Source organism: Ambystoma mexicanum, chromosome 7p, assembly GCF_040938575.1.
Source record: "Ambystoma mexicanum isolate Mex_15411 chromosome 7p, UKY_AmexF1_1, whole genome shotgun sequence".
Classification (NCBI taxonomy): domain Eukaryota; kingdom Metazoa; phylum Chordata; class Amphibia; order Caudata; family Ambystomatidae; genus Ambystoma; species Ambystoma mexicanum.
The window spans coordinates 285,601,874-285,629,472 of record NC_090939.1 but is presented as its reverse complement, the minus strand read 5'-3'; the positions used below and the strand labels follow the sequence as shown (position 1 = coordinate 285,629,472).

At 46.4% G+C, this 27,599-nt stretch overlaps 1 protein-coding gene across 4 annotated transcripts in view; it reads right to left on the bottom strand.

Moving 5' to 3' along the window:
* Positions 1-27,599, bottom strand: part of TIAM1 (TIAM Rac1 associated GEF 1) — an 853,394-nt gene that overhangs the window by 395,164 nt on the left and 430,631 nt on the right. For all 4 annotated transcript variants that reach the window (XM_069636354.1, XM_069636351.1, XM_069636352.1 and 1 more), the window contains one exon: positions 21,337-21,412. In XM_069636354.1, coding sequence (XP_069492455.1) covers positions 21,337-21,412 — 76 coding nt within the window. The remainder of the gene's footprint in view (positions 1-21,336; positions 21,413-27,599) is intronic.

The following is a 27,599-nucleotide window of genomic DNA, read 5'->3' as shown; positions in this document are numbered from 1 at the left end:
TTACATCATCCTGCACATTGCGATGTAAAGTTAATGCCATTACAGGGAACCAGCATAGCACAGTTTCCAAGATCTCTAGTACTCCATTATTTTACAGCATAGCCAGTGTGCTTTTCCAAGATATACCGTGCTAGCATAGTCCTCGTTTTCCAGCTTTGCTTTTTCACTCATGAGGTCCATGCCTCCATGCCTGGTTTTCGCATTGCCGTCTGTGCCGGGCTTTCCATTTCCAGTCTAGAAAGAGTTACATTGTCTTTTTTGTTCAGTTACACTTTTATCACTGCATACTTCCACATGTCACATCTCCCCTTTTCTCATTTTGTTTTCTTTTTTCTTCTTTTGTTGAGCTATTGCAGACCGTTAGTGTTTCCTTTTACTCTAACTTCCACGGTCCAATCATGAGAGTCCATAGTCTTGTTTAATGCTCAGATGATCGGGCCCAATGGGGCTTCTCATCACTTTAATGCATACGCTGCACATACATTTGCTTGATGCACTTGCTGCCCTTTTTTATCAGCACTCGCACATATTGCATAATCATGGTATGTGGCCTTTGTTACCCATCTGCACTGTCTTTGTATTTCCACATATATCTCATTTCTTTGATCGTGCCAATCACATTCGTGCAATCTCTAACTGCTTAAGTAGAGTACTAATTTAGAATTAGCTGCCATATTTTGTGTCTGCCTTTGTAGGTCTGTGTGCACTTCTATTGACTTGACTGCAGCTTTTACAATACAAACTAATTTCCTTCTTCAATCGTATTGCGGCAAAGGCAAAAAATGGCTTTACTAGCGCTGTGTGTTGTCATGCCGTCGTTCCTTTTGTAAATACTTCAATCCAAAACAAATATTGTTGTACGGTTTTTCATGTTTAAGAATCATTGCGCTTTGCATTTGATTTGCCTTGTGAATATGCGTTGGACTCATTGCCTCATTCCTTTTCAACTGTCTCAGAGCTTTGTTTTTTTCTCGTTTCAATGTTTTACAAGCAGGGTCATAAGGATGCAAGTGTTTGATATTTGACTGTTTTTTACTGAAATGTGTTAAGGCAGATTTTATTAGAGCGAAATATAAGTCCGCCATTTTGGATGTCGATTTACCTATCTTAACCGGTCGATATGCCATGACACATATTTGACAAATTGGTTACATAGACCCTGGCTCCACCTAATGGAAGTTTGGGGTCGATCTATTTCTGCCAGCGCTAAAGTAGAATCAATTTCAAGCATTGGGGGTTTTATTTTCAAATTGACCGCGATTTGCGCATGGTCGCCATATGTTATTTGATCAATTGTCATGGGTGATGTGATTACTGAGAGGTTGTGTGTTACAAATATAAAGTCAATCGTTGAGCTCTTTGTGCCTGTTGTCCATGTGCTCCTTGGAATTTTTTGGTTGGATTCAACAATGTCCATGTCCCAATCACTTAGAAATGGTCTCCACTTTGTTCCTCTGGACCTAGACAAAACATTAGGTTTTGGGCCTCCTGGATCATTGATTTTCCTACAGTCAGAGTTGAAGTCCCTGCCCAATAGTATTTCTGCGGCTTGTCTGCTTCGTCTAGTATATCTTCGATTGATGTGGTTACCGGGTTCCAATATAGGGTGATTATGATCAATGGGGGTACTAAAGAGTGTTTGTATTCAACAGTATCCCCAAAAGACTCCTGGACTTCCATATCATCTTTGAATTAAGCATTAGGGCGTTATCTACAGCAATCGCTAAGCCTCCAGATGGGTGACCTAGGGAAGTTCTGACAGCCGGAGAAACATGTGTGGAGTACCCAGGCAGCGTCGGTGTCCAATTTCATGGTTTCCTGCAGCAATATAATTGCTGGGCGATATTTATTTTCTATCATCGCATGCCATTTCATTAGATTAAGATACCCGCATGAGTTCCATGATAGAACAGTTATGCGGTCGACATGACGTAGCTATGTTGTGGACACCATTTGTTTACATTTTAATATTGAGTTCAGCATTGGTTCTAGCCAAGGTAAACCTTTGGCGTTTGCTGCTGTGTTTAACAAATCCCGAATTGCCTGGTCGTCGCCACCTTGTGGGTTCCGTGATGATGTTGCAGTTACGTTAGACTCTACATCATGAGGACATGAGTATTCAATAAATTCCTTTGCCTCCATTTCCCCTCCAAAGGTGGTTAAAGTAAGGCCTTCCTCTTTTATACTTTCCCTACTGAACCACAGAAATGTCATGACTTCCTCCAAGCTAAGGTGACAGACAACTCTGTAGTTACTTTTTATTGCCAGCGAAACTAAGAATGTCCTCCGATTTAATCATCCTCAATTGAGGTATGCGTGAAAATAGTGCAAGGAGAAATGCTCGGTTAATACGGTTGTTTCCAAGAGTTGCTAAGTTTCCTTCGAATCCAATTATGTGGGATTTTTGTTTTGTCTTTTCTGGGTGTTTATTATTGGCTTCTCAAATCCTCTACAGATGGTTCAGGTAGTTGTATTTTCATCATATCAAACCCTTCTATACATGTTGGTCCAGGTGGAAGGACCTTAGTGATCATTTCCGCCTTGATGGATCCATCATATAGCGCTTTCCTTAGGGTTTCTAGTGTTTCGTAGTTGTCGGTCATAGCGTCGCTCCTGGTTGGAACTTCAGGTATGGATTTGCTCAATGCTGGACCATGTATTGAGATACGTTTGTTATCAATAGGGATTTGTGAGGGGGTGATAGCAAATCCCTGTTTCGTGGTCTCCTTATCTTTTGTTGTTGGTGGAGGCGCAGTAGGTCCGTTTGTTTATTTTGCCTCCTCCATTAACTACTATTGAGGTTCTTTTTTCCTTCTCACACATGTTCGTCCCTTTGGGATCGGTCGTTTTCCCTTTTGACTCACTGAGGCATGCTCCACTATATGTTTTCCTTGTGAGGATCGTGGAGGTTTCTTCAGTGGGGATGTTATCAATTCCTATTCGGGTTGTGCAACTTCTGCCACATTTCGGGAAGTAATTATCCACATTTATTTTTGGCCTGTTCGGTAAAATAACTTCTGTGGCTTTAGATGTCTCTGGGCCTATTTCCACCATCTTCGTAGGAGAATTGTTATACTGATTTATGTGAGTAGTTGTTCCGGTAGCTTTCTTTTGGGTTGTTTTAAACTTTTTTTTTTATATTGGTGTTGGGATGATCTTTGGAGTTGGTATTAAAGCCTCCTGACTTTCTTTTGACAATTGTTGAATATCTATATGGTCCTCATCAATACTTTCCATTGCCGCTTCTCCGTTGGCACAAACTGGATTTGTATCTTGCGGTTTTTGGGCATCAGTGTCGTTTTTAATTCCTTTTAACACGGCATCTTTGTGTCTTTTTCCGTATCTTTTTATTGCTCTTAGATGTAGCTTTTTGGCACGCCGTGACAAAGCAAGAATCGTCTTCCTTTGGTGGAGTTTCCTTTTCTTCTTGTTTCAGTTGGTCCAATGCTTTCAATAGCTCTGTAGGGATATCTGGATGGTCGCTAGATTGAACTAGTTTTGAGAGTTGATAGGCGATTGTTAGGTTTATCTCCTCCACTGATGCTTTTAGATCGTTCAGTTCTTTCTTGCATTCGCAAAGCTTTGGTGTGGATGGAGCCAATGTTGGAGCAATAGTCGGTGCTTGCAGTTCCTCCAGGCAGCATTGCATATTTTTATCTTTGTAAATTGGAAGAGGAGTGGTCTTCTGTTTCAGGGTCTTCCTTGATGTTTCCTGGGGTGTCAGCTGCCATTATAAACCCTTCTATTCTGTCCTTCTTGGAGCATATATGCTGCAGCATTGCCTTTGTTTCCCTCAGTTCCAGATGGGTCAGATCATGTCCTTTATCAAGTAGGTCCAATATTTTAATTATCACCGGGAATGTATTTGGCGATCGCTGGTCATCAACTCCCATTGGACTAAAGCCAGCAGAAAATTTGGGCTGGGGAGTCTTGTTGTATGGATCAGCCGATTCTGGGGAGTATATTAGACGAGGTGGAGGGAGTTCTTTATTTATATCTTCAGCTAGCTCTTTGTCGCCCTCCATGAAGACCCCAGAGTTTTGCGTGGATTGTGATGGTTTTAAGATTTTCCTTTTTTAAGAGCCAAATACCAATGGCGTAAGGTGCCTATGGAGTGGCTCACTTGTTCATCTAAAGCCGCCATTTTCATCATTGTCATATGTTGATTCTCATCTCCTATGAAGTCACCTGGCGATTCTGTGCAGATCCGAAAATCTTCAGCCGCTCTCTGCACTGCAGGACTAAAAGAATTTCCGCATACGTAAGATCCTGATAGCACTGAGGTGGAAGTAGACATTGGCTCAGTGGCGTGAATTAGGGCAACATGGGACGCAAGCCTTACATGACATGAACAGGCTGTTCTTTAGATGTGCTCAGCGCGAGTTCCTCGAGCACTGATGGTTCGATGTAGGATGTTCTCCCATGGCATATCAAAGAATCAGTTTGTTGATGTTAGTGGAGAGGTTGCAATATCATTGCACCTCCCACTTCTCTGACCACTTGCCATCTTTCTTTGTTATATAGATGTAACAAACTGTTACGATTGCGTTGCTTGTTAGCTTTATCCCGTGCTGTATTTAGGGCAACCAAGTCTACTAGGTTGCGTGACCTAAATTGTCTAGTTGCAACTTTAAAGTGGAAGGCAGCAGTAAAGCAATAAGAAGCAGTGCAGTAAATCGATAAACAATAGGTTCGAAGGGCAAATGGGGGAATAAAGCAGTTTTTTTACCTCGTAACCTTGCAACCAGCTAGCCAGCTAACAGCAAACAGCGCTACTTAGAGCGCGTACTTAAATGTGTGCGCGCAAATGCGCACGGCCCGCTGTTTATGTTGGCTTCTGGGTAATAGGGGGCATGGCCACCAGAGTCCAAAAGTTAAACAAGGCGTCCTGTTCAGGGTCAGAGTGGCGTCTTGTAGGGCAGCGTGGCATCGTGGGGGTCCAGCAAACAGCGTTACTTAGAGCGTGTACTTAAATGCGTGCGGCCCGCTGTTTATGTTGGCTTCTGGGTAATATGGGGCAGGGCCACAGTGGGCAAAATGACAGGTAGCGAGCCTTTTATGTATAACATTAAACGTTAATGCAACCATATCTGTAGCGTTTCATTACCATTCGTTGTATTGTTATAGCAACGGTTGTACACAATATTCTAATTCATCCCAAAATGGCAGCACGTTTTCGCACGCACTTGTGCCCTTTCCTCTAATCTTTCGGAGATACGTGCTGTTGCTCCTCGCCGCATTATTACAGTGATGTCGCTTTGAGCCTAACTTTATCTTTCAAACATGCCCACTACTTAATGTTCGCCCTGCGAGTCCGTTTGTTCTTGTGTAATTACACATGTTTTATGACATCATTTATCCAATACATTGCTGCGCTTGGAAACTCATGGTGCATAACTCTACCTTACAAACCCCTCATTATAATCGCATGCTTTGTTTCATATTTTGTTCTGTATGCGCTTAATTACTTCTACATTATGCTTGTAATTGTGGTAAAGATACGCGCAGCCTAATCCAAGCAGATCAATCCAACCTACAATTTTTTAAATAGGCGCATCACTTACTTCTTTGGAGGCACATTCAAAAATGAATTTCACATATATCAGTTGTTTTTTTATCCGACAATACCTTCCCGCTGCATAGAAGTCACAGTCACTATTCCGTCACTATTCCGCGAGGTCCACCTTCACATATTTACCAGTCTTTTCACAGTCTTTGCACCGTGTAACATTCATTCTTTTCCTTTATAGCTTGTTTACTTCATAATTGCTGCAGTTTCTTCCTTTACTGGTGTAATTTTTCAGTTTTCCGCGCATTTCCTTGTGTTGCCCTTGTTTTTGCTTGCTCCTTGTTTGCCTCATTTCTTTTTTTTGTGCTACCTCCTCCCCAGGTCACTCAATCCACTTGTCCATTTCCTAATTTTCACTCAGCCACCTCCTCAGGCTGTTTTTCTTTATTTTGCATGCCCCCTTTGCGACCTCCTCCATAGGTCTCTTTGGCCCACTCCTTTGCCAATATTTCCTCTGGGCCCCTCCTTGGGCAACCTTTCTTTTTCTTTGGCCTCCCCTCCTTGGGCAAACTTTCTTTTGGCCCCCACCTTGGGCAATATTTCCTTTTTCTTTTCTTCGGCCACCTCCAAAGGCTGACCATTAGTTCCTTATTGCCCTTTCAGCCACCTGCATAGGCTGACCATTATTTCCTTATTGCCCTTTCAGCCACCTGCATAGGCTGATTATTAGTTTCTTTTTCCAGCTCCTTGTGGCATATTTTCTTTTTTCCGTCCTCCTTTCCTTCATCAGATGTGTGGGTCGGCTATTTCCTCGTCACCAATTGTTGCGACTCTAATTCCATATGAATAATCCATAATACCAATAATGACTCAGACATGAACTAGGGCTTACTTCTTTTAATGCCTCATCTTCACAGCCCTCCAGCTGTCACCAGCCCTGCATTCTCCATTCCTTTCCCAAGGCTTCCCTTGCCCGCATTCTATTCAGCCATAACAATGTGCCTTACTGTTTTTATCACTCAATTGTTAGCTATGAGCTTAACTTTGTACTTATTGGCTATTTGACCTTTCTGTAACCCTTGGTCGACTCGTCTGTTGCTATTTTATGCTGTCTGTAACGTTCTCAAGTTCTTCTCCAGCGCCCAGTTACCTGAGGGTTAGGTGCACGATACAAATAAACAAATACAAAAAATACATTGATGATGCAGGCGTGGCTAAAGCGAACTGCAATTGATTTACATTAGGTAGCTCCTCTAATAGTATCTCAGTCCCTAAGGAAAACAAACCTTTAAGGTTTTCAAAGCAATGAGATATTTGGTGAAATGGATGCTCAAAGGGACAGGGAAGTGGTCTTCAACTTACACTGTTCAGGACTCTTGGTGCTTTACTATGCCACCAAAAAACCTGGTGGTGTCAGGAGTAGAGGCACACCAGGAACTGAATAGCTGGTACACTGGCAGGTCTCGAACGGGGCCAAAAGATGACTTAGTACAAAGAGATACCAAGGAGGCCAAGCAGTCTCTTTTACCCCAACTCAGTGTCTATTCCCCAACATGGCAAGAAACTGGCAATGTCGCAGTTTCTGAATAGAATCCATGAGTTCAACAAACCGGACTGTGCCCCTCTCCCATGCCTCTTGGCTTTGCTCCAAGCAAGAGGCAAAGCTCTTTTGAGGACATTTTTCGATAATGCTAACATACTAAGATGCACTGCTCGGCTATCTTTTATTAAAGATGCATATTTCTAATATCTTAATATAATAGGACAGATGTATGTTTCTCCGATGCAGTCATGTGCAGCAGAGGCAACCAGAGCGCACTGAATGCTCTGTTAGAGGGAGCTGTTGCCTTAGGATATATAGTGGTTCCTGTGTTAACGAAACCTGCACTTGGGTGAACATGGGCAGTAACTAGTTTTTAAATAATGTGTATGCCGCAAGTTATAATGAGGCACAAATGTTATATAACATTTGTGCCTCGTAACATGCGGGATATATATTCAAGGAAAAAAACTTTAGTTGCATGGACTTTAAGGTGAGAACTTAACGCAACAAAACCCTTGAAATTCAGCTAAAGCCACCTTAACTTCGTACCACCTGTTGTGCAGCCAATGACCACCATGGCCAGTGTTTTTTCACCCCCGGCGTCACTATAGCTGTAAAAATAGTTTAAAAAAATAAATAAAAACTAACTGCGGTCACAGAACTACACATACCCTCGGCTATCTGTAGTCTTATATAGCCGTGCATATTGGAAAAACCGTCAGAAATAAATGCTTTCCTGCCTGATCAGGCTCTCACCAAGTGCCCCCCCTCATCTGTGTCAGCTCCCCCCAATTCCCAGATGGCCTCCGCACCTCCCCTGTCCTCTCCCTTTCCCCCCACAACACATTTCTGTGATAGTTTGCTTTGGGATGTCAGCTATTCAAGGCTATTGCCGCAGATACAGAAAGCTTAGTGTTGCAAACTCAGTCTCTAGACCACCCTCAAACTACTAAATTTGACTTGATGCCCACTAGCCTGATGGTATGTATATCATTTTTGACATGCAAATGGCTTTTTACCTACATTTCATTTTCTCATAATCTCAGCTATAATCTCGAATGGCTCTCATCGAGAGAAAAAACAAGATGGCGGCTGTTTCATTTCTAAAAACAGTTTTGGGTAAATACCCAAGATATAGTTATCCATTTTTGAGAAGGGGACACCCCCTTCTCCGTCAAATATTTAAAAAAACGACTGTGGGAAAGCACCCCAAACCAAGCATGGATTGCGAGTTAATGCCACGTGCCCCGGTTGTTTCGGGCCTGGTCCAAATCCGTTCAGCGGTTTGGGCTGTGCACTTTGGCAACAATTGACCTGGTTTGTCTAAATATTATTTTGCCTTATTAATAACTTTTGTATTTTTTAACTGGCCTTTATGAAGTTTTTTGCAGTCTGGGGGGCCCGCAAATCCCTAGTCACTCTCGAAATGTCGGTCAAATCCGTTACTCGAATCAAAAGTTATTAACAGACTTTTAAGGGATGCCTATAGGAGTCCAACTCACGAAGGGTGAAGCCCGGTATGTGGTTGTCTGCAACCTTGAGAAATAGCTGTCTTGGGTTGATAAATCAATGTGTAAAGTAGCATCACCCTTTAGTAGAAAGGCAACTTTCCAGAGCAAAAGACTTGGATTTGGGTTCATTTGCATACCTACAGTGCCTTTTTTGGTGTGGCTCTAAACTGGAGGTGAGCTTCCAGTGATGGTTACTAAGTGGCGCTGTGGTATGCGAGCCTTGGCTCAAATGGATAATTGTACTTTATTTTTTCTGTGGGAGGGGGTGAGTTTGGAGTCATACACGAGGAAAACAAAGGAAATGTTAAACTACACAAATTTATATTCCACAGAACATATGCTTCTTTTTTTCATTAAATCTAATTGTATTTATACTCGAAGGCTACACATAGTCTATTGAACAAACCTTTGAGTACAGTGTCAGTTTACATGTTTAAATCGCAGGATTTCCTGTTTATCAACGCATCATTATGCTCTGTAGTGAAAACGGAAGATAGGCAATAACGACTAACATATAATGGAGATCATTTTGTTTTGGTCAAAGAAATATATGAGACCGGCAATATAAATCAGATGATCGAGGATTTCTTGTAGACATAACAGTGTTATTGATGTCTTTAATGCTATGAACATAGTTATGGGAGTAACACATCTTATTAAAAAGAAAGCTCACCCTGTGATGCCATTCTCACCCCATAAAACGGTTTATTCCCGCCCACGTAACACCCGTTTATTGATGTACGTGCAAGAGGAGGTGTGTGGGAATGTACTATTTTTACTCCCGCAGAATCTGGCATTAAGCATGCAGACGGATTCATGATTTATCTTGCCAACTATATTAGTGTCTCTAAGCGTTTCACATATATTAAATTACACATTATTTTCATTTCTTTTTTGGTTTATATTAAATGCTTTTGAATATGGCTGCTTAAATCTGATATACAATGACCAGATAGAACATGTGGAATAAATCAGTTCTGTAAGTGGAAATAAAATGGGCCGTTTAAAATAAGAAAATGTCTGAAACAAATCTGCAGATGTCCCAGAGTGATTTAGTTGATGTTATTTACGCTGCTCCTTCATTGGAGTGTGTAGACCTTCTCTTACCTGTTCTGCTAAAATGTAAGACTGACCAATATACATTTAGGACTGTTTAACTGGGATTCTCTTTCATATTTGGCTTCACAAACAGAATGAATGGAAGTTTTTAAGCTTGCAAATGCAAGAAGCAAATCCACGAGGAAATCCCTAGGATGAAACAAAACCCCAAAACGTCAAGACCCCATTTCTTCTCTGGGAATCTTGTAAAAACCTCAACATGGTCCACATTCTCCTGAGAACATTGCCTAATTGCCTCTCTTTTCAGAAATCGCTTAAAATAGGACAGGGCCATTATTATTCCCCATGTTCTGTTTTTTAATTATTTGGTTTTCAAATACAACATAAGATAAAACTTTGCAAAAATAAACACCCCTATCCCTGCTCCTCCGCACTCACCGTCTCCCCTTCTACCACTCAATTTCCCACCCTCTCCCCTCCCAGTAGACAGGTATGGATATTATATGACAAAGTTCAAAATAAGCCCAGTAGCCGTATGCCGACAATAGTGTGCCACAAAATCTCCATGTAGAAAATCCGGAATCAACGCCCATTCTGCTGAGAACTTGGTCTGCTCACCTTGAATCGTATATGTGACCCATTATAAGCACAAAGTTTCAGAGTTTGTGGAATCAGTCCTTGATATGTAGGAGGTCTTTAGATTTCCATTTCTGGGCCACCACGAGCTAGGCTGTCATCTGGAGAATGTAAAATGATTTCCTTCTGTGTTTCAGCCATTGTCTCTTATCCACTCTAGCCAAGCCCTGGAGGCATGCTCCTATGGGTCGCTCAGATTTAGATGCAAACATTGCCTGCATATTCTTATTAATCTCTTTCCAGAACAGCTGTAATTTTGGGCAGGACCACCAGACATGTAGCCAGTCCCCTTTCCTCCCACAGTCTCCCCAAACAGAGTCCGAAATGGTCGAAGTTACCTCGTGCAAGCGTTCTCTAAGGGTGCGTGCGATTGTCAACCCTAACATTTTATTGCCCTTGGAGAACCAGCAGAGCTGTGTTGCCTCTTTGGTCTTTATTAATTCATCTTGTTTGACAGATCAGTTTAGAATTTCAGATTTTGTCATATTAATTTTTAAACCATACCAAACCTTTCCAATTCGTGGAGTGCCGCAAGACAATCGGGTTGGTAATAGTGAGAAGCATATCGTTTGCATAGGCCATCAGTTTGTGGGCGTCTCCTCCAAATGGTATTCCATTAATTGTCTCTGATTGACGCAGTTTCGTGTCCCTTTAAAAGGAAATAGGGTGAAACAGCTGACCATTTATTAGTAGTCTGGGCCAAAGGAGGGTTAACATAGTTAACTTGAATTATAGCAATACATTTAGGGCCGAAGCCCATTGCTCGCAGGGTACTAAAGAGGAAGGACCATTCAACCCTGTCAAATGCCTTTTCTGCATCCAGTGACGCATGTACCACAGCGTGTCCCTTATTGGCCACTTTTTACAACAAATGGCACGCTCTCCAGATATTATCATGGGTTTGGTTATTTTTTCTGAACCCCATTTAGTCAGGGTGGATTAGTGCAGGAATTAGATTTTCCAGCCAATTTGCAAGAATTTTGGTTTAGATCTTTGCATCTATCTTTATAAGCACAATCATACAATATGATCCACATTTAGCTGGATATTTCCCTAATTTATGGATGAGAATTATTTTGGTTTTCTCCACGGTGGCAGTTATTTTGCTGGCGGCGGCAAATGAAATGAAGAGGTTGGTTCATATGGGGGCTAGAGTCGCATGGATTTTTTATAGAAGGAGGCTGGGTACCCAATCGGGACTGGCGATTTATTCACTGGCAGTTCACCATTCCGTGAAGAACCTCCTCCCAGGTGATGTCTTTCTCAAGCTTCTCTCCGTCTGGTATGGAGATCATCTTTAGTGGAATTGCCTGTAGGTACGTGTTTTGGGATATCTGGTCAGGGTGATCCGACTCGTATAAGGTTAAGTAAAAGGCCTGTAACTGTGAGGTCAAGTTTTCAGTCGTCGTCACCCTTTTCCATGTCAAGTCTTCCACCCCCAGAATTGATTGGGGTGCATTTCTCTGTCTTAGTTGTCTTGCTAACAATCTATCTGCCTTGTTTGCCTTAATATAGTAGAACAAGTTACTCTCTTACCTGGTAACGTTCTTTCGATGGGGTGGTCCGACGACGTATTCCATATCTATGACAGTAATCACCACAGCTGTGCTGCTGGAAAATCTTTCGACGTCTGCGCCCTGCGTCGATACGCCGCCCTCGAGGACCTCCTCTGACGGCCGACGTCACCCGATGTTATAAGTAGGACGCACGACGCCCGTAGCCTCAGTTGTAGTTTTTTCCCCCAGAACGTGTGGCACCAGTCTTCTGCCAGTCTGACCACACAAAGTCTTGCGGAAACTTAAGCTGCAATCGCATAAGAAATTCTGTAGCTGGGAAGGCAGGGAGGGAGCGATATGGAATACGTTGTCGGACCATCCCATCGAAAGAATGTTACCAGGTAAGAGAGTAATTTGTTCTTCGAGGGGATTGGGTCCTCCGACGTATTCCATATCTATGACAGACTCCCAAAGCAGTACCAATGCAAGGAGGTGGGAAAAGAATTTAGAAAAAGAAATTTAGACTGCCCAATCAAATTGCAGAGCAAAGGATCGCCTTGCCAAAGGCCAGATCCTGCCCACGGATTGAATCAAGGGAGTAGTGACGTACAAAAGTATGGACCGAAGCCCAGGTGGCTGCATCACAGATGTTACAAATAGGAACACCCCTCTGTAGGGCAGTAAAGGCAGCCATACCCCTGGTAGAATGGGCCCGCAAGCCGACCGGGGGGTCCTTACCGCCAAGCGGTAACACTCAGAAATAGCCAGAATAATCCAGCGAGACAAAGTCTGCTAAGTCACAGCTTGTCCCAAATCAATGAAGAGTTGATCGTCCACTGTGACCTGGGACATGCGTGAAATATAAAAGCTTAAAGCTCTCCTAGGATCGAGCCTATGGAGCCTCTCCTCTTCCTTACCAGGATGTGGAGGAGGATAAAGGCCGGAAGAACAACCTTCTGGCCTAAATGAAATTCTGACACCACCTTCGGAAGAAAGGAAGGACGAACTCTAAGGACAACCCTGTCCTTCTGAAATACAGTGAAGGGTGGCTTAACTTAAAGTGCCTGTAACTCACTCTGCAGGCGGAAGTGACCGCAACCAAAAATACAGTTTTAAGAGTTAACAGTCTCAAAGGGCATGAATGCAAAGGTTCAAACGGAGCACCCATCAAAAACTTGAGGATAAGGTTCAAATCCCAACTGGGCACCTGGAAAGGTGACGGAGGGAACACATTAGTGAGCCCTTTTAGAAACTGAGAAATTAAAGGAATTTTAAAATAAGAACACTCTTCAGACGAGTGCTTAAATATGGACAGCGCTGCCAAGTAACCTTTAACCGTACCCACTTGCAAGCCCCTGTGGGCTAAAGAAAGCAAAAAAGACAGAACCACAGGAATGTCACAGGCAAACGGATCCACATTCTTAACCCTGCAACAGTCGCAGAACTTTTGCCAACGGTACAGGGACTTAGTTGCGGGCCTTCTGACCGAAAACAACACTTCCATCACGTCTTCAGGGAGGTCCCAATCCTTATACCTCAACCTTTCAGAAAGCAAGCATGAAGGTTGAGGGATCGGACCCCTGGATGGAGAACCTGATCCCACTCCCGTGAGAGCAGATCGTCTCGGTAGGGAAGACGACGTGGAGGGCAGATGGACAAATCAAGAAGGTCCGGGTACCACATCCTCCGGGCCTACGCTGGAGCAATGAGGATCATCTGGGAACCGAACATTCGCAACCTCCGCAGCACTTGCGGGATGACGGGGACTGGCGGAAACGCGTACAGCAGTGGGAATGACCACTCCACCACGAACGCGTCCCCTAAGGCTCCTTTTGGAGGAAATTCCCGCAAGCAGAACCTCTCGCACTTCCGGTTGACACTGGAGGCGAAGAGATCCACTTGAGGGGTCCCCCAAAGGGCGAAGATCTCCAGGAGAATCTCCTGAGCCAACTCCCACTTGTGAGAGATCGCGCTCTGCCTGCTCAGAGCGTCCGCCGTCTCGTTTTCGTCTCTGGCCAGATGAACTGCTGAGATCGAAATTTCCTGCTGCATTGCCCAGAACCAGAGCTGCATCGCCTCCCTGCACAGAGAAAGTGACCCTGCCCCCCCCCTCCTTTTTGTTGAGGTAGTGCATGGCCACTGTGTTGTCCGTCAGGATCAGGACATTCTTTCCTCGCACAGTCGGCAGAAATGCCTTCAGGGCAAGCCTGACGACCCTCAGCTCCAACAGATTGATATGGAGTCTGGACTCCGACGGAGACCAACGACCGCTGACTCAACTCGTTGGCATGAGCTCCCTATCCCGTGAGGGATGCGTCCGTCACGATTGTCACCTCTGGCCAGGGTAGCCAAAAAGGAGCCCCCTTCATCAGATTGCCTTTGACGGCCCACCACAGAAGGTCCTGGGCGACCGAGGACAGCACCTGAACCGGGTCCGACATCCTGCCGGAGGACTGAGACCACTGGAGCTTGAGTGCCCATTGCAAAGATCTCATCCACAACCTGGCCTCTGGCACCAGAAGAATGCAGGATGCCATGAGGCCGAGCAATCTCAAGAACTTGAACGCAGGAAGACTCTGGGCAAGCTGAAACTTGTGCACCATCTGCTAAATGTGATGAGCCCTCACCTGGGGAGGAAAACACAGCCCCAAGGACGTGTCGAGCCCTGTTCCGATGTACTGGAGCCTCTAAGTTGGCATCAAATGGGACTTCTGTAAGTTGAGGGAGAAGCCCAGCTTGTGGAGGGAGTGGCAGGTGACGGACAGATGATCCAGCACTTGCTCGGGAGAGCGCGCCCTGATCAACCAATCATCCAGGTAGGGGTAGACGTGAATCCCTCCCTTTCCTGAGATGCGCTGCCACCACTACCATGAGCTTGGTGAAGACCCTCGGGCGGAGGTCAATCCGAATGGCAGGACCGAAACTGAAAGTGCAAGACGCCAACCGCGAACCTCAGGTACTTCTTGTGCTTTGGATGGATCGGCACATGAAAATAAGCGTCCTTGAGGTCGAGAGACACCAACCAGTCCTGAAGTTGAAGGGCCTTGAGGCTTGAGGACTTGAGAGAGAGTAACCATCTTGAACTTGTCCTTCCTGAGGAATTTGGTCAAACCGCGCAAGTCCATGATGTTTCTCAATCCCCAGTCTTTCTTGGAAATCAAAAAATAAGGGGAATACCATCCCTTGTTCCTCTCCGCTACAGGCACCAGTTCTATGGTGCCTTTGTCCAGCAGGGATTGAATTTCCTGCACAAGGAGCGGATCCGGACTCTTCAAAGAGATTCCCCGGTGGATTGTCGTGAGGCCTCTGCCGGAAAGGAAGACAGTAGCCGTGGGCTATGATCTCCAGAACCCACACATCTGAAGTAATGGCACGCCACTATACAAGATGCTGTGCAAGCCTTCCCCCAACCGGCGAACCATGGGACATGGCCTCATGACTGAGCTGAAGCGACTGCGGTGTTGCCTGAGGGCAAAGAGGCAACTGCCCAAGCGGCCTTAGCACCTCGAGTACCTTGTTTTCCACCTCTGGCACTCCTACGGTGGCCCCTTTGACTGGCAGCTCCTCTCGCTTTACCAAAGGATGAGTAATAATGAAAGGAACCTCCCCTCCATTGCTGTCCCCTAGGAGGAAAAGGCAGAGGTTGTCTAACTGCAGCGCCCAACGACTTTGCTGCAGCTTTGGAGGTCTGAAACCTCTCAAGGCTCTCGTCAGCCTTGCTGCCAAAAATAGGTTCACCGTCAGAGGGCATGTTGAGGAGCCGGGCCTGCACATCAGGCGCAAAAACAGACTTCCGCAACCACACAAACCTGCGTATTACGGTGCTCACCGCCATGGACCGGCTGACGCAATCTGCCATGTCCAAAACCGACTGAACGGCCTCACACATGGCATCCTTGCCATCCTGGACCATAGCAAGGAAACCATCGTGTTCTTCCCCTTCGGAATATGTTCAGCCGCTAAGGAAACAGTTCCATAGAGTGTGCGTGAAACGAGACAAGGCACATACGGAGTTGGCCGCCTGAAGCGCCATACCCCCTGAAGAAAACACTTTCTTCGCCCAACCATTAAAACGCTTGTCGTCCCTATCAGGAGGGATCGTAGGATACGACGCCTGCTTTGCTGGGGCCGTAGCCGCCTGCACCACCAAACTCTCCGGAGTGGGGTGCTTGGTCAAGTAGCAGGGGTCGCTACTGGCTGGGCGGTATTTTCACGGCAAAGACTTGCCCACTGCCGGGAGACACTCCGGAGCAGTCCAAACCGCCGCCACCCTCCTCTGTAGAGCCATATGGAACGGCAGTACAGGGTCAGTTGGTGGACCTTGGTCGAGGATATCCGTAAGGTCATCCTGAAGAAAATCCCCTGGGGGAGCAGACCACCCCAAGTACTCGGTGACCCTAGACATAAGGCGCCAGTACGAGGAGTCAGCATGATTGCCAGGCTCAGGCCTACAAAACTCCACCTCTGGAGAGGTGTCCAGACAACTGGTGTCGTGCAGGGACGGACGCAGGTCCTCAATTTGGCTATGGCCCGAGAGAATCTCATCTGGCACCGTATCAGGAACCATGCCATCATCAGAGCCCTCATAAACCTCTGAAATGTACTGAAGATGGCGGTAAGAGGGCACAGAATGTAGAACAAAGCCATGCTTGACCTTGGCCAGAGCCTTTCTAGGGGGTTCCACCGTGCCCCAGGGTACCCCCGTCGAAACAACCTCGAAAGGCGTCGAGGGCGTTGACGACTTCTTCGGAGGCGGAGCCTCGAAAGAGTCAGTCGACGACCTTGGCGCCACAGGCATCGACGTCTTCCTCGAAGACACCACAGGTGCACACGGTCTCGAGCGCGTCGAGGACCGGGACCTGGAACGGGCATGACTAGAACGATTCCCCTTGTCTGAGCAGGACCTTTCCCGCGAATCGTGCCGACCATCCGAGCCCGAAGGCGTACAAGCGGTGTCTCTCGACCGATCACGACCGACCCCACTCGGAGGCGCGGACGGACCAGTGACCTGCGATTCGAGAATCGCTAGCATTTTCTTACCGAAGGAAGCCCATCCCTCCGGCGTCGCATGCTTGGTGGGATAAGCGACCCGCTGACGGGCGGATTCCTCGGATGAGGACGGGGAAGGCGACCGATGACAGTGCTTCCGGGAGTGCCTCGAAGAGGCAGAGGAGTGGCGGGACCTACTCCGGGACCGAGACCCACTGGACTTCCGACGACGATGCAGAGTGTTGCCCCTTGAATCTTCCGTCGAAAGCCCCGCAGTCCTCGACTTATGTGGCTTGGACACCTTACCTACCGACAGTTTCTTCTTGCACTCCCGCAAGGCTTTGGACGTAAGCGACTGGCAGTCGACACAATCATCCGTGTCATGGGCCTCCCCGAGGCACCAGAGGCAGGCGTCGTGCAAGTCTGTCACCAACATCTTGGACCCACAGTCTCCGCACTTCTTAAAGCCCGGACGGGGGGTGGAAGGCGAGGTAGACATCACGAAGGATAACTTCACAAATGAACAGGTTTGAAGAACCAATAAAGAACAGAAACTCCAAAGAGTCGAAGAGCGCTGAGATCTCCGAAGCGAACACGTTCGCGGAAAAAACGGAACTGAGGCTACGGACGTCATGCATCCTACTTATATAACATCCAGTGACGTCAGCCGTTGGAGGAGGTCCTCGAGGGCGGCGTATCGACGTCATCGACGCAGATGCCGGAATATTTTCCGAAGCAGCACAGCTGTGGTGATTACTGTCATAGATATGGAATATGTCGGAGGACACAATCCCCTCGAATTTGTGTTTTATGTAAATTATGCTGCTTTTGGCTTGTTTCATGTGAAGGAGGACCAAGTTGCCCTTTGCGTTCCTATACAACCTATGGAGACCCGATCTGGAATCTGTCTCTGATCCTGACTGGATTGGGAATGCTCTCTGGGCCAGATTTGAAGCGACACACAAATGCCTACCTGCCCCGCATACAGACAGGTGTCACGTAGGTGGCCGAGGCCAAACTTGGTAAGGTAATTAATGTGAGTGGATGCCATGTGTGAAATGGACTAAGTATCGGACGGCCCAGATCAGGACAGAGAGGCAGAGACGCTCCCGCACCCCTCGTGGGGAGAATACGGAAATGTAGTACTGCAGTTCCAGACAGCAACGCCAATTAACCAATCCACTAACAATTTCACCCCTCTGCAAACACCCCTCAAACTCTAACCAAACAACCACAAACCTACAACACAACAATCTGCACAAACTTCACTACACTGCAACAAAACAAACCACACATAGACCTGTACAACAGCACACGCGGACTACCGATCGTAAAACATCCCAAGCGCAGCCTACGGACCCACCGGGCTGAAGCAGCCGCCAACAGCACATCACTGCTCTCTTGCACTTTTCCAGTTTATTCCCACTAACTCACCCCCCTTTATTTCAGAGCCGACAGAGCGCCAGTGGACCACTCCGGTGGTGATAGGCGCGGTACAAATATCCTTTAACATTAACATCTGTTTCAGTGTATCTTTAACTTTGGCTTCGAGGTCTCAATCAGTGTCTCTCGTAAGTTTCCCCCTGTGTGCCTCTGTCGCTATGATCTCTCCCCTCAATGTTGCTTTAAATGCATCCCAGATAACACCCGTGCCCATTTCCCTGCTGGTGTGGATTCTATAATTGTGAGTTCTAAGTCATCACAAATAACATGGTCTGTTGATAACGCACTTGGACATTTCCAGCTTCATAGTTTATGTTGCAATATGGGGAGTTTGAGGTCCAGAGTCAAGGGGGCATGATCTGAGATTGTTATAGTATGGGTATCTAAATGTGTGGGATTCTTCCTATCAACGTGGTGGAGGCCCAAAAGTAGTCTATTCTAAAGATTTATGGACATGGGAGTAATGAGTATAAGTTGTTTCCTTGCCCCTCAGGGTTTTCCAGACATCCGAGTGTCATTTGTTCAAATTTCGTTTTGAGGGTCTGTGATGGCGGAGATTGGGTGTATTTTGTTTAGGTTATTCTTAACCTGTGTTGGTCCTGGATTTGAATGTGTGTTTCTTGCAGTGTTATTAGGTCGAGCTGGTGTGTGGAGATAAGGCATTCTAGTTTCCTCCTTTTGACGGGGGTATTTAGACCCCTTATGTTAAGTGTCAAACACCGGAATGTAGTTTCATTTTATGGTGTTCATGTTTAAAGATACCCTGGTTGTAGGCATCATTTTGACATCTTAACAGCCCCCCATGTACTAAACAGTTTGTCCCAACATTTTAACCACAACTGTCTACCAATTCCTATCCCCTGTCCCACCTAACCCCTCAACTGTAGCGTAAAATACTCCCCCCCTCTCTCCCTGGTGTAGACCACCTTCGCTAATCTCTCCTAGAACTCCATCCTCAGAGGTGGCCTACTGCTAAAACCATGGATATGTGCAGGGTATCCTAAAACTCCATCCATAGGTCTTGAGTGGATTCCAATACGATATCAGATCGGCGATAAATTAACTCGATCAGACGAATCATCCTTTTTCGGATGTGTCCTTAGCAGTCAAGGTGCTTGAAGCTGCTCGGACCTGGGGGCGGGGAGGGGGACCTTTCAGGCTTTTCCTGCGGCCTTGTTCCATTTCCCAGTGGGGGCCCCGGAGGGTACGTGGTCGGGCTGCGTTTGGTCCAGGATGCTCGTCCAATTCAATCTGCAGTAAAAATGGGTCCCTTCCACCTTTGTTGTCGCTCAGTGCCGTCTGCCTTGCCAGTTGAACAGGAGGCCGAATGGGAAGGTCCACCTGTATGTTATCTTTTTAGATTGCAAGTGTTCCAGCAGCCCACGCATATCTATTCCTTTCTGCAACGTCAGTTGGGAGGGATCTTGAAAGAGTTGGATTCTTCACATTAAACGCGAATGGTGCTGCCCTTCTGGCTACCCTAAGGATCTGCTCCTTTTGTGGATAGCATGCTAGTGTGGCCAAGGTGTCTCTGGGGCATACGCACGGGTCCTGGCATTTTGGCCTCACTCTGTGGATCCGGTCTATTGGGGTGTCCACCTCTTCTTGCGCATTCAGAAGGTCCCTGAAGATACTGGTCACTTCATCTTTTAGGTCTGTATCCTGCACTGTTTCTGAAAGATTTCTGATACGGATGTTGAACCTCCACAATCTATCTAGGTTCTCGCAGTGCAGTTCAATGTGTGTTGTCCTGGCCAGATGTACTAGTAGTAGATCCGACGTTGTGGAGTCGAGGGCTAGGTCTTGGAGCGCCTTTTTTGTTTGTGTCGGTTCTTTCCCCGAGAGAAGCAATGTCTTGTCTCATTTCCGACAGAGCAAACTTGAATTCGCCGGTAAAGGTGTTAAATTGCACTTGCAGGGAGGTGGAGAATCTGTCCTGGAATTCCAGAAAACAGCACTCTTTGAAGGCTGCCATGTTGGTATCTGTTGTATTTGGTAGGTCTTCTGCGGAGTCTCGTGTGCGGTCTGTGTTTGAGTGTACCTCTTCTGACCTTCACCAGCAATTTCCAATTGGGTCTGCTTTGGAGTGGACTGCAGTGTGGGCTTCCATGCTGACATCTTATCCTTGGTTCCTGTCATTGACTGGCTATCTTCGCTGGAGGATTGCTGCTGCCCCTTGTTGATCTGTTTGTCTAATATGGGACGAGCCCTCGGCTCTTCAGGGACCCTACTTCTGCAGCATGTTCAGTCCGCTGTTTTGTAATCCCTATGGGAAGGGTGTCCTTTCCGTCTTGAATCTCCCAGGTCTGATAGTTGAATGGCACAACTAACCCCTCCCCAATCCAGGGCATGGTGGCTCACCCCACCTCTGGCTGCAGGCCCAGAGGAATCCGGACACATCCTGGGGAGGTGGCACTCCGGAGTACTTGGGGAGCGCTGGTTGTCAGTTGCTGGATTGATCTTCGGTGGCATCCGGGTCTCTGTTAGGTGTCTGTCTGTTCTTTCCCCTTATCCTGAGTCACATCCCGAGGTGAGGGAGCTGCAGCATCTCATCTTCAGGGGACTTGTTCCTGACTAGGTGCCAGATCGGATATGGGCATGTAACCGGCCCGAGACACAGTCACCCTGCGAGCCGGGATCCCCGGCCTTCACTGCTTGCTTCATGGTGAAATCCCAGCCCGCGTCGCTGCCGCCGCATCAGAAGACTTTTTTTTGGGGGGTGGGGGAGGTGGAGATGCAGACACCTCGCCACCAGACCCTTTGGGTTTTGCAGCTCTGAGCGGTCTCCACAGTCCTTTGTGCTGAGCTGGGCTTTTTTGGGGGGCAGAGCTCATCTGGCTGCAACTGTACTAGCAGGCAGACATTTTGGAATCCCTGTTGTGTTTTTTTAATGCTGGTGGTGTTTTTAAACTTCTGCAAGCTTAAAGTATTTTCTATGAAATATTTTTCTATTTTTACATTATTGCAAAATTCTTTAACATTCTTTGTTTTTCACAGTCACAAGAACATTAAACAAATAAAAACAAACCTATGATGCTTCATCGAATTTCCAAGCAGTATAGTGGTAGGTTAAAAGGAACAGTTTATGCTTTGACATAAATGACAATCTCTGTAAAAACATGGAATGGAAACTGTGAAAATAAATCTTACCATAATTATCAGAACCAGATTTCTGCATCTTTATGTGCCGGTGAATTTTTTTACAGATTTCAATTTCTTTGTACAACTAAAGAGAAAAAGAAATAAAACAACTTCATAAACTAGAAATACTTTACGGCTATGCACATTAAGTATTACTGCACAATCCAACACAGCTGATTTTATAATTTTTTTTTTTTTAATGGGGCTCTCATCCAGGTTTCTCTGAAAATTCTTAAAGGCTTCTGTTCCGCCAACTTTATTCATCACTTGCAGTTGATGGTGCACAATCATTTGCCTTCATTGGCATTCACCACTGTTTTGTCTGTGCTGAACTCGTCATATAATGTGTTCAGACTTTTTGCTTAATGCAACTATGCTACCAACTCCTTTGCCATTAGTGTGGCTATTCATTTTTGCTTTTTTGGGGGGGGGTCAGCTCCCCTCAAAATTACTTGTGTGTGCCCCAAATAAATTGCTTATAGTTTTCACCACCAAATAGTCTCATCATACAAAAGATGTACTATTCTCGGGATTCTTTTTCCACTCCAACCCATTGGGCTCTCAGCCATGTAATCCACTGAAATCCCCCATGTGCAAATTAAAGACGAGCGACTGTCTCTTCATAGACTGGACAGTACAGTCCACACGCTAGATAAAGGAGAGATCTATGGGGCTATTCAAATTCTCTGTTTTTGCCACGGTGGTAATTGGGCAATAGGTGAAAACATGTCTTCATCTGATTTCTCTTCACAAACTCTTCTTCTGAGTATTGGCTATAAAGTCAGACTCCTCCTTAGCCCTAAATTGCAGGATGCTTGTGAGGGGCCATGTGTACTCAATCGGAGTGGTCTTGTATGCCTTTAATGTGGACATGGAACAAGACCCAAAAGAAACCCCTTTTTGTGTTTTCCGTGCAACTATCTTCTGCCTCGATTCTGAGTGGGCGTCCCCGATTAAGCACGGGCTGGCTGACACCATATTTCCTCTCCTTGTGTGTGCAGTTTTTTACAAAACGGGCCGCAACGTTTCAATGCAATTTTTTTTGAGGCAAGCATATTGGCTCATTGTTTGTGAAGTGCTATTGTGTTAGGAGTAGGACTGGAATGTGCTCTTTAAAAAGTAGGGGCACTGGCCCCTTTCATATGGGCATGCACAGACCTCCTCCTTTATGCCAAACGTTTTTGGGCGTTTTAACCTCCCCAGCTGATTGCTGCAATGGTGTGGCTCCGGAGCTGCCCTCATATGGTCCTTTGCATAGATGGGGGAGGCTGGCTTGTAACTCGTGCAGTCACCATGGTGATGTCCGCTTTGGCCACTGCCTTAGAATACAATGCCCAGAGCTACTGTTAATAAATGTAATGTTTTTGGTGTAAACTTGTTGCACAGTGTACAAGCCCCGCACCACTGATCCCTTGAAAGGCAGTAGTTACACATTATGTGTGTCCCCACCCAAGAGACATGGAGTTACACTAGGAGCAGAATTTAAAGCCAGTGTTCTTTATAAGAGTTGGCGCGATTGGGGTGTACCTTTTTAAAGAACGTTTCACTAAAATCAACAATCTTGGTATCACCTTCACTAACTATGCAGATGATACTCAGATTCTCCTCCCACTTTCTGGGGATTACGACAAGGATGTGGCCTTGGTAAATAGAGTTTACCTCATCATCCAGGCATGGATGGTGTAAAGACCGGTACGGGGTGTCTGTACTTCCGCTCTCTATATGGTAGAGGAGAGGCACAGCAGACCCCAGCCAAGATTCTCTATTACGGTAGCAATGGATGAGCAATCAAGGCCTAGCTTCTCAGGAGGTGATGCGGGCTGGTTCATAAGTACAGCGTAGTGCCCGAACCCCCACAAAGGAATGTCCACACACTGTATTACTGAAAACAGTCTTTATATAATTAATATTCAAAGGTATGTACACGATCACAATAACGCACTTTGTACTTGGAAGTCAATAATGATAAATATATACACGTCTAGAGTGGTACCACTAATGTTATCAAATCTCATTAAAGTGCATCAACTGTACGGTTAAAATGTGTCACAGATCAATAACGAGTAAACCAGCAATAGAGATAGAAAACGCAAGATGGTTGAAACAATAGGCAGAATACTGGCCCGGTTACCTAGACACAGTTCTGTGTGGAGATCCCCCCCCCCCAACCTGGGCAACCTGTAAATAAAGATATATAGCACAAGCCCAGTCCATATATTGTCCGATAGTCTTACTTCCTCCTATTAAGGTTTTACCCCCCCAATGTACCTGGTGGAGTAGAGTTCTCCGACAATGCACCGACCGATCCTTCTTGAGGGCCTCCCTTTCAGGCGGGAGCAACGGATCGTCGAGAGGTGTCGGGGAACTTGGCGTTCGGTGTCGGGGAATCGACGGCCCTTCTTGAGTGCCCTCCCTTTAAGGCAGGAGTCACGGGTCGAATGTCCGACGGTGAACAGGGTGAACTATGGCAGGGAAGTGGCAGCTTCGTTCCTAGTGGTGCTCGTCGACGACAGAGTGTTGGCGTCCTGCAAGGAAGAGGCGTGCGGGGCACCTCGGTGACAATAGTTCTGGACCGCAAAGAGATGATGAACTGTGGCCCAGCAAGTGCGTCGAGTCGTCGGCGTCTCTGCGGTCTTTAGGTGGCAGGAAACACACCGGTGGATGCTCCTCGGCGCGTCGACCGTCGGGCCTTCTCCAGCGGGAGACAAGCGGGTGACGATGCAGACGAGAGCGTCCGATGATCAATTGAAGTTCTTAGGCAAACAGGAGCACGGCGGCTCCGGTCGGCGACGGCGGTCGTCGACGGTGGCGGACAACAGTTCGGGCACTTCTCCTTGGGATTCCGCAGTAGTCCCTGTCTCGGGTCAGCAGCCTGTTGAAGGTCTGTCTACCAGGGAGCTTTGGCAAAGATCAGCTGGTGCACGATGGTCCTTCATAGCTCGGGAAGAAGGCGCCTTACCAGGTCCTCTCTGGGTCAGTCCTTGGAGGCACAGCAGCTTTCAGATTGTGAAGGAGATCAACAGCAATTCTTCTCGTCCAGCAGGGCTTCAAGGTCAAGCTTTCGTTACTCCAGTTACTCGTCGTAGAGGACTTCAGCTTCTGAACACGATTCCTAGCAGTGAGAGGTCCCCAGATATACTGTTCATCTCCCATTCATTCCGCTGGGTCATACTCAAGCATCCAATCACGGCGAAGGGCATTCATGCAGGCAGGCAGCCAATCAGGCACACAGTGCATTCAGGCCATTCACTTCTCTCCAGACACTCACAACAAGTTATGTGTATTGGGAGAAGTACCAAGTCATTCAACACTCCACACTGCATTCATACCAGTTTCGGGCAGTGCTGTCTCAGTCATTGTGTCAAACACCAGATACTAGACACCCACAACCTAGAATGCGTATTCGTCACACACTCCATTCACCCAGGTCCCACCCACAGGCGTACCCACAACATACGGTCGTTGCGAAGGCTCCAGCCAGTCTGGTCAGCACTTCCCCACACTACCATATATGGAACTTCCACCCAACAGCCAGTCAGGGGGAAGGGACAGAGTCAGGGCTTCCCAGTACTTTGGGAAAACAAGGTAATGGGTAATAGAAAGCAAGAGGCCACCAGGGCCATCTTGTTTTCCATCCGGAATCAACTGATCCCAATGGCAGGGCCGGGGTATCCCAAAATGGAGGATACTCCGTGCACCTGTCAAATTCAGCATGGGGCTGCCACCAGCCCATACCCTGCTCTGTGGGCCACCCACAGGTGCCCAAAAACATACACTAGGGGCACAGGGTTGTACCCCCACCCATGGGTGCCATAAGGGTATCCCACGGGTCAGTTCACCAAACCAAAAGAAAGAGCTGCACCGCCAGGAGTCCCACATGAACTCCTGTGTGGAAAACACGACAGAACACACGATAAAAAGCAGTAAAGGACAAGGATACGGAGGCCCTCTCCCTCCGATGCATTTCCAGCATCACAGATGGCTACTCATTGTCTATGCCTGAATGATGACAAAACAGAGCTCATCATCCTGGGTACCCCCACCAACCTCAAAAAAACTAGGCCATGTATACACCTCATTGATAATTGATGGCAACCTCATCAAAGTTGCCAACGAGGGAAAAACACTAGGTTTTTACCTCAACGCCACTCACCTTTACAAAACAAGTTAATTCCATGGCTACCGCTACCGCTTATACGTGTAAACTTATCAGAACCGGCAAACCATTTCTCTGCAATAACAGTTGCATTATCCTGGCCAGAGCCCTCATCTTGTCTAGGCTGGACTATTGCAACACCCTCTACATTGGTTCCAACAAATACATCATCAGGAGAATCCAAACTCTCCAAAATAACGCCCTCAGAGCGGCACTGGGTGTAGCTAGGAGAGAACATCTGAGATCAGGCGACAAAATAACTGCCACTCTACTAATGACAAAATCCAGCTGAAAACCGCCTCGCTTATTCAAAAATCACTGAGTAATGCTGCACTCAGTTATCTCTACGAGAGATTCCACAGAAGGAACTCTTCTAGACTAATCAACTCCAACTGCCTTTTCATCCATAGGTTTAAAATGTCAAAGGTTGGGGGCTGCAGTTTTCCTGTCAAAGCGGCCCAGCTTTGGAATTCTTTGCCACCCCCACTCCGAGCCGATCAATCATACCAGAACTTTAAATTCAATTGCATTAACTGGCTTAAGACAACAGGCCACTAGGCCCGCTACCCTCACCACTTTATACATAGCTGTCTAAAATGCGCCTATTAGATCTCAGACATACTATTCCTGCTTGACTTCCCATTTCTGTTTGATGACATGTAATTAATACCTTTTGTCTGACTATCCTCTATATTCGCACTGTGTAACTTACTTCTGTAACCTATGTTGACTTGTAATGGCTACCCCTTGCCTGACTTTGTGCCTTATCTGACATGTGTCATTTATTTCTATATTTACCCTGTGTAACTTACTACTGTAACCTATGTTGACTTGTAATGGCTACCCTATGCCTGACTCTGTGCCTTATCTGCCATGTGTAATTTATTTCTGCAACCTAAGCTGTGAACCTCCTTGTATTTTCTGAGCTCTGTTACCCTCAGGTCTGGTGCGCAATACAAATAAATAAACAAGTAAAACGTATGTGTAAATAAATCTATATTTATAACTGAAATCTTGAGTGTAAGTGTTACTTGCATTGACTGTTTTCATCTGGACAGCTCTACATCTCACATTTACCCCTCTTGAGATAGGCCTGGCTGCTCAGTCACACTAACAACTTGTGCAGTACAGACCTATACCAAAAGGTGGGCTAACTAATACCAAGCAGATGAGTTGTGTAGTCTCACACAGTGTGACTGCACCAATTCTTACCCAACATTCCCATAACCACATGAGTCATCAGTTAATATCAGCAGGCTTCAATTGCCACAACCACCCAAGTACCGAGATGAGGAGTCGGGAGGAGTTGAGGCAGAACGGCAGGAGCGTCAAGCTTAATAAACGTGCTAGTTCTTGGACAAAAACACCTGTTCGCAAGACTTTGAAAAATGGTAACCAAACTGTGAGAAGGAGCTCAGAAGAAGACATGGTAGCTCAATTGCAGGTGGACAGAAGCTGGAGGTGCGAGCCAGTGTGCAGAAGCTGGAGGCGCGAGCAAAGAAGCTTAGCAGCCAAAAAATTAAAAAAACGTGGTGCGAACGTGGTACGGCAAGGCATGCCGTAGAGACGCTAGGAACCACAAGAGGATTCCTGGGCGTCTGGCAGCTGGGGAGCTGAGAGGACGCCAGTGTGCAGGAGAGTAGCCATGAGAGAGGCTGAAGAGATGGTGGACCGCCCAGAGTGGAAAGCAAGTGGCAAAGGTACACCCCTTAATTGCGTGTAAGACCAAAAACGCTACACAGAACCGGTGAGTCTGCCAGAGCAGAGTGGGGACCCCAGGGCATTCCAGCGACTGCACCAAAGAGAATTTGACCATTGTGAAGTTACGGAAAGTGGAATTATAAGATTACTAGTAAATTGAAGGGCACAGTGCCGATCCGAACCCAATAAGCAAATGTGGGGAAAAGCTTAAAAGAACTGTGAAACAAGCAGCTATACCAAGCTAAGAAAGTTATATGCTACTTTGAAGTACCAGGAACTATGATACATATGGGGTCCTGGTAAGCATACACCAGGCAGTTAAAGTACAAATAGAGATGTCATGACAGGAGTATGACAAATTGCAAACTTACAGGGAGTGTCAAACAGAAAGTGTTTGTTAAATAGAGTAGGAACT